The 14020-nt window shown below is 40.4% G+C and overlaps 1 protein-coding gene across 1 annotated transcript in view; it reads right to left on the bottom strand.

The window, feature by feature from the left end:
- Nucleotides 1–14020, bottom strand: part of GLI3 (GLI family zinc finger 3) — a 210968-nt gene that overhangs the window by 39961 nt on the left and 156987 nt on the right. Inside the window, exon 8 of the mRNA XM_050891183.1 lies at nt 1121–1337. Within this exon, the coding sequence (XP_050747140.1) occupies nt 1121–1337 (217 nt within the window). The remainder of the gene's footprint in view (nt 1–1120; nt 1338–14020) is intronic.

The following is a 14020-nucleotide window of genomic DNA, read 5'->3' as shown; positions in this document are numbered from 1 at the left end:
AAAATCACTGTGTGCTCATTCAAATAAACACAAGAGAAAGATTTATTTTTTCACACTTGGAGGAAAGGTTTTGCTCCTAACATCTGCACACAAGATCTCAGCTCTTTTACTGCATTTCCCATTATAATGGTGGATAGGAAGAAAAACTGAACACTAGTGTGAGACTCAGCCAAAAAATCCTAGATGAAGTCCTGGATTCTCCTAAGTCAATAGCAAAACTACTGCTGACATAAGCAGGCCAGAATCTTGTTTTTCTCTTGCTGTGCTAGACTGAACACCACTATCTACACCTGCAAATGGATCTTGTAGGAATCCAGAGATCTTTTAGAGATATCTGGACTTGCATGGACCCCACAAAAAATCAATATGCTTCCTACAGCAGCATGTTCTGCTTCTACATTTGTAAAAGCTAGCCAGGAGATAAACAGCTCCCAGACTGATAAATAACCTATCCCAGGTCATCTGGAAACAAATAGCACTAGTTAATAACAGGCTAACCACGAACTGTGATAAACTCCACATTATGGGTCTGATTCACTGCTGCACATCCCCAGCTTTTGAGAATACACCTTGGTTTATTGAAATGATTAATTCAAACTCAGCAAGTCCAATTTTGCACAAATCAGAGAAAAAACCTCCAAACCTCTGCACTATCTTTGAGTTCCTCTGTTGCTCACAGACTGAGTTACTCACTTCAACTTCCTCACACCTGTGTCAGGAGCGCAGAATACGACCCTGTGTATATTACAGTCAGCCTGATTTGGAGGTTAAGCTCCTACTCTTTAAAATGTTAGTGTTTTGATGTGTTTTTCCCCCTTTTCTTACTTCCTACCTCTATTAAGTTCCTGTGTAAGATCAAGGAGAGACAGTTTGGAATGAGAAGCTGCTACAGCACACTGAAATATTTATGAGGACTAAAAAGCACACTACCAATCAGGAACTGTGCATACACTCCTGTGATTTATAATAAAGGGACTGCAAATGCTATAGCTGCAAGAAAACTGTTATCGAAGGGTCTCGGTGACAGTGGTGATTAATTGCCATCGAGACAATGCCATTTATTTCATTTATTTCATTTTTAAATTTATGAGGTGCAAAGGTTTCTTTTGTTGTCTCTCACCTGTGTGGACTCAGAAGGTCCAGAGCTGACCTGGACAGGGTTCAGGACACTGGGGATGCCAGGGATAGGTCTCTGGGTAGGAAAAGTTGGAGCAGGATGGATGAGTGGAGGGCTGTGTCCAAAGGCTGAACCTAGGGTTTGCTGACGACTTATAATTTGTTGATGCATTTGCTGGAGGGATACTGGTGTAGGAGGGTATGTGAAACTCAGAGCAGGGCTGAATTTGGGAGAAAAAGGAGGGAAGAGGGAGGAAAAAGATGACGGTCATTACAGTATGGAACCATACAGATTAAGCCTTTAAAATATATTTGATATATTTACATTAATTGAAGTCAGGTCCCTCCCTCCCCCTCATATCTTTCTTCGTGCCCCAAAGGATGATAAATCCTGGTTTTAAATCCAGAGTTGGCCTAGATTTACTAGTGAGTGCAAAAATGATACCATAACAAAACATAACATTTTTTCCTAACATTCACCAGGAAACCACAGAAAGCTGACCGAAATAAAATTCAGAAAAACTGAAATAAAAGGCAAGCAGTTCAATAACAGCTATTTATTGCAATAACAAACTTTATATAAAGAAAAAGAATGGGTGCCTACATGCTTTATAGTACTTTTATTGATAATGCAGTTCCCCTATGTTCGCGTGTATGAAGCAGTTCCTTTAATCTTGGAATGCTACGCTCTTTCATATGTCTCTAGATCTTATTACAAGAGGAGAGAAAATCAATTGGTTAAATGTGTTCTGAACACCATGCTTGTCATATCACTCATTTGTTTGCAAAGATGGAAAGCTCAGTTCATCCAGAATGTCACCTAAAGAATTTCCATCAGGGCCGTTTGGTTACAGAAACTGATGGATTAACCTTTCCCCTCTGAAATTGGTGATCAATGAGTTTCAATGTAGAAATATTCCAATGGGAAAGCACTTCTCCTTCTTCCAGTTAAACAACATTAAATGTCTATTAAAGCCTATTATGCATGTTAATACCTGTCATCACTTCATTACTTCAGCGTATTTCCCAGACTACAGTGGCTTTGGAGGAAATTACACTGCCATCTAAGGACCTATTTTGTGGGTAGTGCCAAAGCATTCTTTGTGTCACACTCTAGAAATAAATGGTGTGGAACTAAATCTTCACACACAGGAATATGAGATTCTCCCGTAAACATTTGCCAATAACTTACAATCATAAAAGAAAAAAAAAGAAGAAGAAGTGTATTCATTGATTTTTTTTTTCCTTAAAAAAACCACCAAACAACCACAGTTCAAAAGAGCCATACAAATTTAAAACATTAGGTTTTAAAAGATAGGGGTGCAAGCATAATACCTTTTAAGAATCATGGCTTCTTCTAATGTCAAAAGGGTGGATTTAATCCAAATTTACAATCTGGAGTCTTAATTGCTGTTGCTGTTAAGTGCATTAACTGAAAATACTGTGATACAAAAAGAGCTAAAATCATTTCAACCATTTTAAGTAATAATTCTACAGAAATTCCGCGTTCATTAATCTGACTATACATTTTGTCTGTTTGACTACAATCCATAAAGAGACAGCTTCAATGTGATTACATTACTATTATTCCTGGTGAGAACTCTGCATTACAATAGTTTGCCCATTTAGGACAGAATATCATTAAGAATACCCTGGGAGAATTTTACTGGTCTTTGAGGAACTCTCTTTTCATTTTGCATTGTATTCTTTTTAATAAAGGGAGGCAGAAACGTAGTGAGAACAGTAATTGTTCACAGCAAGAGTTAGGGAGAAATCAGTAATAATATTCAGTTATTGCAGCTCTATAGTCCCTGCTAGTGTTCCTGTAAGCAACCATGAATGATTACAGCACGACTTAGCTAAGGTAGCCACTATGGATGATTGATAGGACATTAATCAAAAGATGCATATCAGGCTCAGAATTTGTTCACAAGCTTTCTTCTAATAGCTGATTTCATGTTCACTGAGCTCTATGCCAGTTTGTTCAATTTATTCTTCAGTGTACAAGCCATTCATCAAAGAACACAATGATTTAACATCCCTTTTCCTTTTTAGTGAACAAACATTACTAAGTGTAACTACTCTGGTCTGGTCATTAAAAACCATACAATTACAATGTCATACATGAGGCTGAAACAATGCCTCCTTACTACACCCCGGCATTTTTTGCTTGCATATATACACTGTGAGTTCATCTCATATACTTCAAACACTAGACGGCACCATCCCGAAGATGCTGTCAAATTCACCAAGATCAACAAATGCAATAGAAACAATTTGGATGAATTATTTTATTTCTCTGTGAGTGGTTAACGCTTAGGACATCTTCACCCTTCAGCTGAATCAGTTTAAAAGAAAAAAATAAGTGGGCTGATTTCATTGGGAGCTCCAAGCACACAGCATCCTTGGAAATACAGGTTGTGGTTTTTTTCCTTTCTAGGTGTTTAAGCATGCACAACAATACCTAGCTTTGCAAGTCCAGGTTCAAAACTTTGTTAATATTCTTCAGATCCTACATGGTAAAAAGACAAACTTACAATTCAGCCACAAGACATGACTGACTTAAGACCTCAGCTCAGAGGTGCAGATCCTGCCCATCACTGCTCTGTGAGTACAGTTACATGAGCACCTGCATCTAACATTAATTTTTTAACCTATCCAAAGCAAGAGCACAGGAGATCCCTCCCAAACAGTTCGGGGGGGCAGGAGGGAACTGCTGTGATCTGAATATATTTTAACTCAGGAGGAGGCTGTTAAGGTGCCACTGACTAGAGACTCGGGAACTTGGATGCTGAAGAGGAACCTTTGGCCCCGAGTGGGAAACAGACTGTAGAAGGCCCAAGATGTACACGTACAACTTGCACTTAACACAGCTCACTTATATTTACTGGAGTTTGGCAATATTCTCCACTCAGCCCCTCCAAAGATGGGAAAAGACTGCTGTGTTAATAGGGTATTTTTGGTCAAGCATCCCTCCTTTGCATTCTCTACCCCAAGTAGAGCAACACAAAAAGTGATGATGCCTCCCCAATGGCAAAATACCTTTCTAACTAAAGGACAAAAGCAGCCCTGCTTTAACAAATATAGCAGCTAGTTTCACTGGCCTGCAGCAACATGCCTTACACCAGTACAGTGCAAGTGCTTAAACGTTAGCAAGTATATTTGTTATTCCTTCCTCTATATAAATAAAAATGGCTTCCATCAAAAGGATAGATTTTTACCTCATAGAGATGTACTTTCTCTACATCTGCTTTAACACCACATGGAGCCTCTGGAAGGAGGATGCTAAGCCAGGCATTGCTGACTTTTGTCCAACTTGCAAGCAAGCAACCTTGCAGGGTACAGCAGAGGAGACAGACGTCATCTTAGCTAGGGGCTCTGACTGGAAAACAATGACACCAGCAGCAGATGCATTAAGACACAGCTGGACAGATGTGCTAAGGAAAGGAAGAATCCTTATTTCTTTAGTATCTTTCTTTTGCCCTGTGCTCAGCAGCAAGGGTTGAGTCTGAGGTACTAGGATTTTCCCATGAAGCCTGCCAACCTGCACTCCATTCCTTCTGCCTCCAAACTTCAAACATCTCAAACTGAAGTGAAAAGGAGATTGTGAGGGAGCAGAGGAACAGGGTATCAACTAGCCAGCACAGCTAAGGGGATTACTCAGAAATGGTGACAATGGTTTGGCCACCAGGGTGATTTCTCAAATAGCTCAGATAGCTGCCTTCAAATAATTCTCTCCAGCTGTTTCTGGAGAGCTCTTCATAAGGCAAGATGACCTGGCTGGGTTTAACATCACCCTCATGCAAGATGCTGTCACAGGGCAGCCCAGCCAATTTTTCTGATCTGAAAAGATCAGAAGGATCTGAAGAGAACAGAAGGTGGCAGGTCTTTCTCTGCCATTCAGAAACTATTCAGGCTGCTTGACAATAAAGTTGATGTTGTGGGCCAAAAAGAAGAAAAAGAAATCAAAGTTTGCAACGTTACTGGCATGGAGCGCTCTGTTGGGAAGGGGAGACCTGGATTCCTGCCCTCCTTCTCAAAGTTTTTAATGCACTTTGTTCACTAACTCTTGAATACAGGATGTATGAAGAATCCCTGTAGCCCAGAGTCCCCACAGACCCCATGGGATCCCTCTGCCTTGACTGGCAGACATATATCCTCTTGCTGGCCCCACCAAGCTCATGTTGCTTTCTAGCCAGGAGGCCAGCATCAGCAGGAAGGGTGAGCAGCGGCACCACCTGGCCTTGCCCAGCTGATCCAGCCATGTCTGCTTAGAAACGTGCACCAAGATGGCACCGGTGTCACTCAGTAACTGTCTAAAACTCATGCCCAGAGGTGGTAAACAAGACCTGAAAGTTATCATTTTGAGAGTCTAGAACTACTAAAACCAACCACCAGGTTTTTCAAAAGCGATGAGTGGTTTCAGAGGCCTCAATCTGCATCATTTGTTTTAAGATACCTTAAAGGGGCTGCATTTCAGACAAGGGGTGCTCAACACTTCCAAAATTCAGATGCCAGAACACAAGATACCTGCCCCAATCGTTCACATTCTCCAAAATACCAGTCACTTCCAAAAAATCTTGGATTCACAAAATCCAATTATGATTGGAATGTGAATTATGAATCTTTTTCTTCCATCTACCTACTGAGAAATGAAAATCTACACCACGGGAGAGCATCTGATTTGTATTTCTGTCACAGACTTTTTTTTTTTTTAAACAAAGTAGAAAAGGAAAAAAAGAAAAAGATGAATGCATGTAAGACCACTAATAAACTACATGCAGGTTATCTTTTTAGTTGTTGAGTTTTATGGGGGATAAGGGTTAGAAAAAATGTGTAATACTTCTGCTTAAGCATTCAATAACTCATATACACTGACAGAAAAGCCCATCAGTGATATCATTTATTTTTCCATACTGTGCGCTTCTGTGTCTGTCTGTCAGTCTGTCTCTCTCTCTTCTCCTCCTCTGTGAAGTCTCAAACTCCCTTCACTGGAGGTAAAGCAGGGCAGTAAACTACATTGCAATTACATGAGCACATCAAATTTTAAGGAACAGACTTCAAGAAGAAAAACAGACGTTATAATCAAAACCAAATTTTGTGGCTACTTTGTGGCTGTCCTACTAACAAGGTCATCCAGTTTCTGGTCACAGCTGCGGAATTTACCGCAAAACAGCTGTGAATTCAAGTCAGGAAAAATTCCTTCTTTCCTATATGTTGCATAGGTGTGCCTAAGGAGACACGCTGACACAAAAATGCCAAGGAGATCCCAATTTTATGAATACTGTGAGGATAATTTTGTTGTATCACAATAGTTTTCTTTTCTTCACAAAAACTGTGAAGATACCTTCCTTGTTCTGCAAGATCCGATGTATGCACGTCTTGCAAAAGTAACCAAGTGCTTTCCCCTTTCTGGTTCTGCTTTGCAAGGTTTTAGGAAAAGAGCTTTTCAAGCATGTAAACTAGTGGGCATTCAATGAAAGCCATAGGTGAACAACTTAAAAGAGATTTTAAAAAAGCATTGGTGGACTTCTGAACAGCTGCCCCAGGAGGCAGACATAGCCAGCAGGTTCATATGGGACTAGACAAGTCCAAAACCACAGGTCCATACAGAAATACTAGAAGGAACAAGCGAGAGCGTATGCTTTGGGATCGCTAATCTAATGATTATTGATGTTGGAACAGCACAGAGAGAATGGAAGTCAGAAAGCAGGCGGGTTCATTTGCTTCTTAAATAGCATCCGCTGTTTGCACCAGTAGAGACAGACTGTGTGACTGGATAGTATCTAACACCTCTAGTTTGACCCAGTGGGACTTTTCTTATGTTTTAAAATCTCTTTTTTTCTTTTTTAAATTTCAAAAGGATAGATTTGTTTCTTTGGGATAGCTTTATTTATTCATATAGAACCACATTATGTTTATAATATTGAAGTTTTCTTTCCTATCCTCTATCCTAAGTCTTTCCTGCAGCAATTCAAGACCAGCACTTTGTTATTCTACCCAGCACTCATCATGCACCTTCCCCTTTGCAGTCTCTTCCTTCTTTTCTCTTTTGCATATTTGAAATTATTACTATACCCTCTTCCTGTCCAGTGTTCTCATCTTTAATCTGAACAAAATAGGTCAAGTCTATTTTAACTCATCGGTATCATTTTTCAGACCTCTGATCATTTTCCCTGCTCTTCCTTGTAGTCCCCCCAGCTGTCTAACATCTTTCTTGAAATAAAATGTACAGAACTGGTTGCAGTACAGGAACATGTGTCATACTGAGACACACTGGCTCCATCTACACTACCGTGCAGGAGAAGGCTTCAGGCCCTTTAGCCTGAAGGGTCTTTGATGTCCGGGTGGTGCACTCACAACCGAAGCGCTCGCTCCATGAGGGAGGGTGCACCCTGCACTGCAAGGGGGCACACAGGCCCTTCCAGACTTGCGGAAAAGCCTTGGCACTCCCAGATCACTCTGTAGCCTCCATCATTTGTTCTTGCTATCAGCGACTGACACTAGGCAGACCAAATGATCCAAGTCCATCCAAAAGGGACCCCAGTTCGTGAAGGGAGAGGTAATTTGTAGGTGGACCGCCTTCATGTTCAATAAAGCTGATCATCAGGTATTAGGATAACACCATGGCTTCTTCTAGCTCATGCTCAAGTAGGTACAGATGTCACTACTTTGTCTTACTCTCCCTTAAGAGTTGCAGGAAGTCTGTAGGCAAGTGAAACTGAGAAACCAGGGTGCAGAAACCCACTAATAAATGTTGGATGAATATCTGGACTCACTGAATTCAATGGAGTTTTTATCCTTTCCTTATACCAGGCCAGGATTTCACCTTTAGTTTTTGATTTGGATTTTCAAAGTCCTTATTTATTGTTTAGGAATGTTGTTAAGGGGCAAACAAGCACCTTTCCCGTTTCACGAATATACCCAGCTACTCTTCTGGAAAGCACCCCTAATAACTCTTAAATACCTCTGAAGAGGGACTGACTTCAGCAAGTCCTTAAGTGCTGTCCTAAAACCTGGGCCCTACAGACACTGCAGTCTTAACTGAATTAAGTCATAATACAAGTCATAATTAAGTTAACAGTAATCAAATACTGCTTTTCACATGCTCAGATGCTCTTTTTTTATAAGGAGTAATGTAAGAAACAGCTTCATTCATCCCACGGTAAACTGACAGGTAGGAGCCACTGTCCAAAACGCGTAACATATGTAACTCCCATGGCTGAGAGTTGAGCCATGGGTGCTGAGGGGGTCTGCATAAGCTGACTTCATACACAGAAGTTTATGTATATATTTTGATGGAACTACGTATATGTGTAATATGCAGCCAGGAACATTGCATAGTCAGATGTGGAAAGCTGTGGACAGTCAGCAGGACAGACCCATAGCCTGACCCCAACAGAGATGTAGATGAGAGAAAGCCAATGAGTTCTCCTTGGACAGGACCCGGAACAGAAGAAGCAGCCAGGAACATCACGTAAGAAAACTGTCTCCTGTTGTTTGAGCTGGCGGACATAGGAATTTGTGTACATTCTTTGTAAACAAACAGGAGTGAATAAAAAGAAGTTTCCAACTCTGTCATCTACTTCTCCTCCTGATGGGAACAACCTGCAAGAGTGACTTGACAAATTGCTCAGGTCACAGGAGTGACAATGCACTCAGCAACCTCGCAGCCCTGAAGAGATCTGTGAAATTCTTACCGCTTCAAGTATCTTCGATGTAAAATGAAAACCAAATGGTGTTACAGGAAGGAAGACTTTAAAAATGCACTTCTGTTTGGAGCATTTTACTCACAATATATGTAACATTTTTAGTAATCTGAAAGAAGAGTTTTGCTTTAAATCCTGTTCTTTTCCCTCTGCTTTCTAACTGACAACACTGAGCTTCGAGTAGACAATGCAGACAAGTCATCAGTTGCTTTTATGGCCTGTCACTTAAGTACAGGGGAAAACAGTATCAAACTGTGACTATGAAACCAGACATGTGGCATGATCTTAAAGGCAGGTATGAGACTTGAAATCCTTTGAAATAATTTTTCAAAACTGACTAGGTTTCACGAATATCCCTCTGCATTTGTAATGTTGACACGTTTCATTAAAAATCACTAACTCGGAGACAAGTCATCTAACTGAATTTGTAAAAAGACATATCCTACATCTAATAAAGTATAGCATATATTATACTTTTTTTTCCAGTTTTCATCAGATAATAGTCATTTTTTTACAATTGTATTTAACTCTCATACATCGTTGCCTCTTTTTTCACTTTTCTATTACCAGTTTAAAATTAACAAAGTCTGTGGTTTGTACTTTCTCTTCAGCTTACCATATTATCTATTCTGTTTTATCTGCTAGGCTAGGTGAAATTTTTCTTCATGAATACTTTGCCATATGCTGGAGTAAAATAGAATAGTTTCACTGAGAGCAACAGAGCCACACTGATTAACCTTATGCGCTCAGACAGCACTGACAGCTTTGTCCTCACTGGGATATTCCTGTTCAGGAATCCTTAGTATCCTAACTGGACTTTGTATTAACAGTACCTTGCGTAATTCATCTGTGCTCCCTCCATGCAAGCTCATGACACTCCTGGCAAAGATAATTTTGAATTAAATTCACAGCTAAGCATTTTTGGGTTTCTAAAACTGGTATCATTAATTACATGGGAAGTGCTAATTAATACTTGCTTTTAGGGTCTGAAAATGAAGTAATGAAGTGTTAAACTCCAGCACACTTCTCTTAGCTTCAGAACTTTCCTGGAATTAATAATGCTCTGGGTCCAATGACTTTAAACTCTTGGAGTAACACTGAACCAGTCTGGAGCAAGTTGCTTCAAATTGACTTTTAATTACAAGATCTGTGACATGCACATTTACAGGCATACATACATGATCACACTTGTATATATGTGTATCTGTACATGTAAATGTGCATTGCATGCAACATGTGCCTGCATAGTCTATATTCTTTATGTTGCTTGACTTCTCACATTATACACTTTCTGAAGGCAGAAATCTTGCCATTCGTGTGTATTCGTGTGAACAACATCCACCACTTTCTAATGCAAGATGCAAGTGATCTCCAAAACAATCTCCCTGAATGCCACCATGCTATAATCTATATGAGCTTTCTGTAGGAGGCTACCTGCAGAATTACATTTCAACAGAGCCTGAATTAGATGCAACTTTCTGTAATACTGACGAATTTAATTTTTATTCACTTTGTAGCACTTCTCTGCCATTCACACTTCTTGAAAGAGGGTAAAAAATGAAGCTATTATGGCATGATAAAGCATTATATTCCCTTCTTTAGATTAACCATACACAGTACAAGACCATGGAGAATAAAGCCCTGTGCTGCACACATGTGACATGTCTAGGTCTAGTTAGGACCTGTTTCAGTGGGGTTACTGGTCTGAATTTGACTCAGTCTGAACTGCAACTAAGCCTTCATTTACAACATATTACATGCAATTAACTAGAGACCTTTTAAGGCAAGAAAAGCTTTCACTCAAAGTCAGCTTTGCACCTCACTTAGGCAGATCCCAATAAGAGTGATAATTAAACAGCAAAACACCTGTAATGCTCACATAATTAACACACTTTTTATCCTGTACATCCTACCATAAGGAGCTTCTTGCAAAACATTGCTGAATAGATTGTGTTCTACCTGTTCTAAACATGTCCTTTTTAAGCTTCATTTCATTAAGCAGCATTTGATTGTGTCCTTTTACACAGATTTATTACATAAATATACAAACTTAAAACTTACAGTCTAAAACAGAAATCAAAGGTAAGAATTAAGCAGTTGGTTTTTAGTGAAAGTTAGATACAAATTCTCAGATGGGGTCTTGTTTTTTCGTGCAATTGTCAGCAATCTGGGCATGGAGTCAAGCAATGAAAAAATGAAATTGCATATATGACAAAATTATTTTGAGCAGCATGGTGAAGAGCTAAGAGGTAATCTTTAGAGCCAAGTATGCTAGATAAATGAGCAACACTGATAGCAAGATGTATATTGACACTGAAGGGGAGTCTGAACTACTCACACACTGGTTCTAAATTAGCTGAGCCAACTCACGAGAAACACTTGCTTGTCTCAATGCAGAATTCAATGGAGGAATGATCAACGTGAAGCTACAGCAAAAACATGTTAAGACAAATGGAATGGGAAACAACACAGCAAATCATGGTGCATTTGAATTGCTGGTCCTCTTCTGGAATATTATTGCATGTAGTAGAGGGATACTGTTTCAGACAGTATTGGCAGAAATGACAATGCAAGAACTCTAAAGAGCAAACTGAAAACAACCATTTGCCTCAGAAAGGAGATGAGTAAGAGGAGACATAATAAGAATATCCAAAATACTGAATAAAGAAGGAAGACTGAGAACATGAGGGCTCCCTGTATTATAACTGAGACATTCTGTTAAATTCAAAAACTGGATAATTTAAACCTGATAAAAGGATACTCTGCTTCTTTTATACAGTGCATAATTAGACTGTTAGGCTCTCTGCTAGAGATACTTTCACTTTTCTCTGTGATAACCTTATACTTCATTTGTGTATCATCTTAACTGTTTTTATTTTTCTCTTTGCTTTTCTCTCCGTGTTCGCCAAGGGAAACTGGAGAAATTAAGACATGGTCACTTGTCTCTAGATATAAAGCAGTTCAGAGAGGAGGGCACTGACTAATTATACAACATACGCTCTATACAAGGAGCTTATATGAGATGAGGAAACCATTGAGAATCCAATACCTGCTTGCAGAAACACAGACTCTTGTCTTCCTCGCTGATAGTAACCCACTGCTGCCTAAGCTCACCCTACAAACCTTGCTATTCCTTTCTAGTGCTCTTTGTGAAAGTACCCTCACCACCATTCCCTGGTGCTCAGCTTCAGATCAGCCTAGAGCAAAGTGACAGGAGCCAGAACAGCCAGGATCTGGCTGTAATTAACCACACTATGTTAATTGCTCCTTCCTGTTCTGATGACATCGGGAAGCAAGGGCAGAGCCGGGGGAGGGGGGAAGTGCTACTGTGCTTTCTCAGTTTCTTTCAAACCTTGGAGGAGATCCCAAAGGGCCCCCGTGCTCACATGAAACTAAATTTTAACACGTAATAAGATGGCTAAGGTGTAGTCACAGTTACATATGCCTAGACCCAAAGCAAGTCTCTTGTAGCAGGTGGAACTACTCCTCATTTAAACACCTTGTAGCTGACAGGGAATTCGGCTCATTTTCTGAAAACTGACTTTGTAAATTTGGTATCGCAGCATTGCTAAGGGCCTAGAAAAATACAGAGGTTCTGAATTTCAGATCATATAGAACATGAAGTCCCAGCCTCCTGTGTTTATTAAAGACCAGCTAATCTTTTGTAAAGGTTTTGAATCAGTACTGTTAATATCATGGGAAGTGATTACCCCCTCTATACTCACTCTAGGCCATGCCGCCTCTCAAAAAGAAGTGCTACTGAAGTGCAAAGTCTAATAATTGTCACAGGTAGCAGATATAACATTAAGTACACCCTGACAAAAGATTAATAGCAGGGGTGCTGTACTGCAGGACTGAGGCAGGTAACCAAATGAGTAAATGTCAAATGAAGGATTATCCTCATTTGATGCTATTTCATATGCCTCCTTTCTGCATAATCTCTCCCAGCTGAGACCTAAACCAGGTGTTTTCAAATGCACAAAGTAGAAGCTCTACCTGGTGTGCGAAAGGACATCCACTATTTGCTGTCAGCAGGAGCGACATCTTCTTTTCAAGTACTCAGCCAGTAGTCAGGATACAGCATTACACCGGCAGCTGACAATGACAAAGTGCCCGCCAAGTCAAGCCCTATCTGGATTGTGCTAAACTATTATTATTTATTATTCGAACTGCAGTAGTACCCATGTCAAGGACCAGAGCCCTTCTGTGCTCAGCTCTGTAAAAACAGAGCCCAAAACATGGCTCCTTTCATTTGATTTCATCCTCAACATCCCACAGTGCTCATATAGAGGGTCCTATGCTGAAAAGCTGTGTGAAGCACGGGATGCAATCTTTTAGCCATAGGATGTACTTTTTTTAGCCAATGCAAAGACCAGTGACGTCCTGGAGACATTTTCTTAACACAAGTAGCACCTTTGCTAAAACAGGTTAAAAGAGCATTGAGCCTCCAAAATCAAACATACCAGAACTAACCCTGCCCATACCTTTCTGTGCTGACTCATCAGCTTTTAGATACGTGACCATGCACCTCTTTTCCCCCCTGCAGGATTCATAACTAGTTCAGTGCACAAGATAAGATACACAGCAGTCTTCAGTGAGAGACCCACTGGTATTTTTCTTCTCCTTGCCCAGAGTATTGCCCATAGGCCTTCCTTCCATTATATGTAAACCATCAGTGAATACATAATTACTGATACCCTCCTGAGCTTCTCTACTGTGTTCATCACTGTATAATCTCAGTGCTTCACAAAACATTAATGCTTTCAACCTCCCTCTGAGGTGATGGGGAAGAACTCATTTTGCAGAGGAACACAAATCAAAGAAAGATGAAGTAAAAAGTGCCACTCATGGTTGCCCAATTTCAGACATGAAGACCAGCTCTCCTGGGTTAGTTAACACGACGCAGCACATGAAATGTTCAAAACAGCTGTCAGTAGCTTCAAGCCATGGCTGTGAGCAATTTGGCTCCTCTGCAGAATTAAGAGTGGTAGGCTGGGCCTCCAGAAGAGAAGCTGTATGAGCCTGGTGGTCACTTCTGACTAGTTCAGTTTGCCCAGCATCAGGCTGGGACTGTGTTGCAAGAGCAGTGTCTGCCCTCCAGGCAGCAACCAACCATGTAAGAGGCTCCCTCCTCTTTTACAGCTGCCTGGGACAGGTGAGGCAGGGTCCTGCGGCTCTGACTGATCCAGAGAGGA

The sequence above is a fragment of the Gymnogyps californianus genome, chromosome 2 (genome assembly GCF_018139145.2).
Source record: "Gymnogyps californianus isolate 813 chromosome 2, ASM1813914v2, whole genome shotgun sequence".
In the NCBI taxonomy this organism is placed as follows: Eukaryota; Metazoa; Chordata; class Aves; order Accipitriformes; family Cathartidae; genus Gymnogyps; species Gymnogyps californianus.
This window is presented reverse-complemented; position numbering and strand designations above follow the sequence as displayed.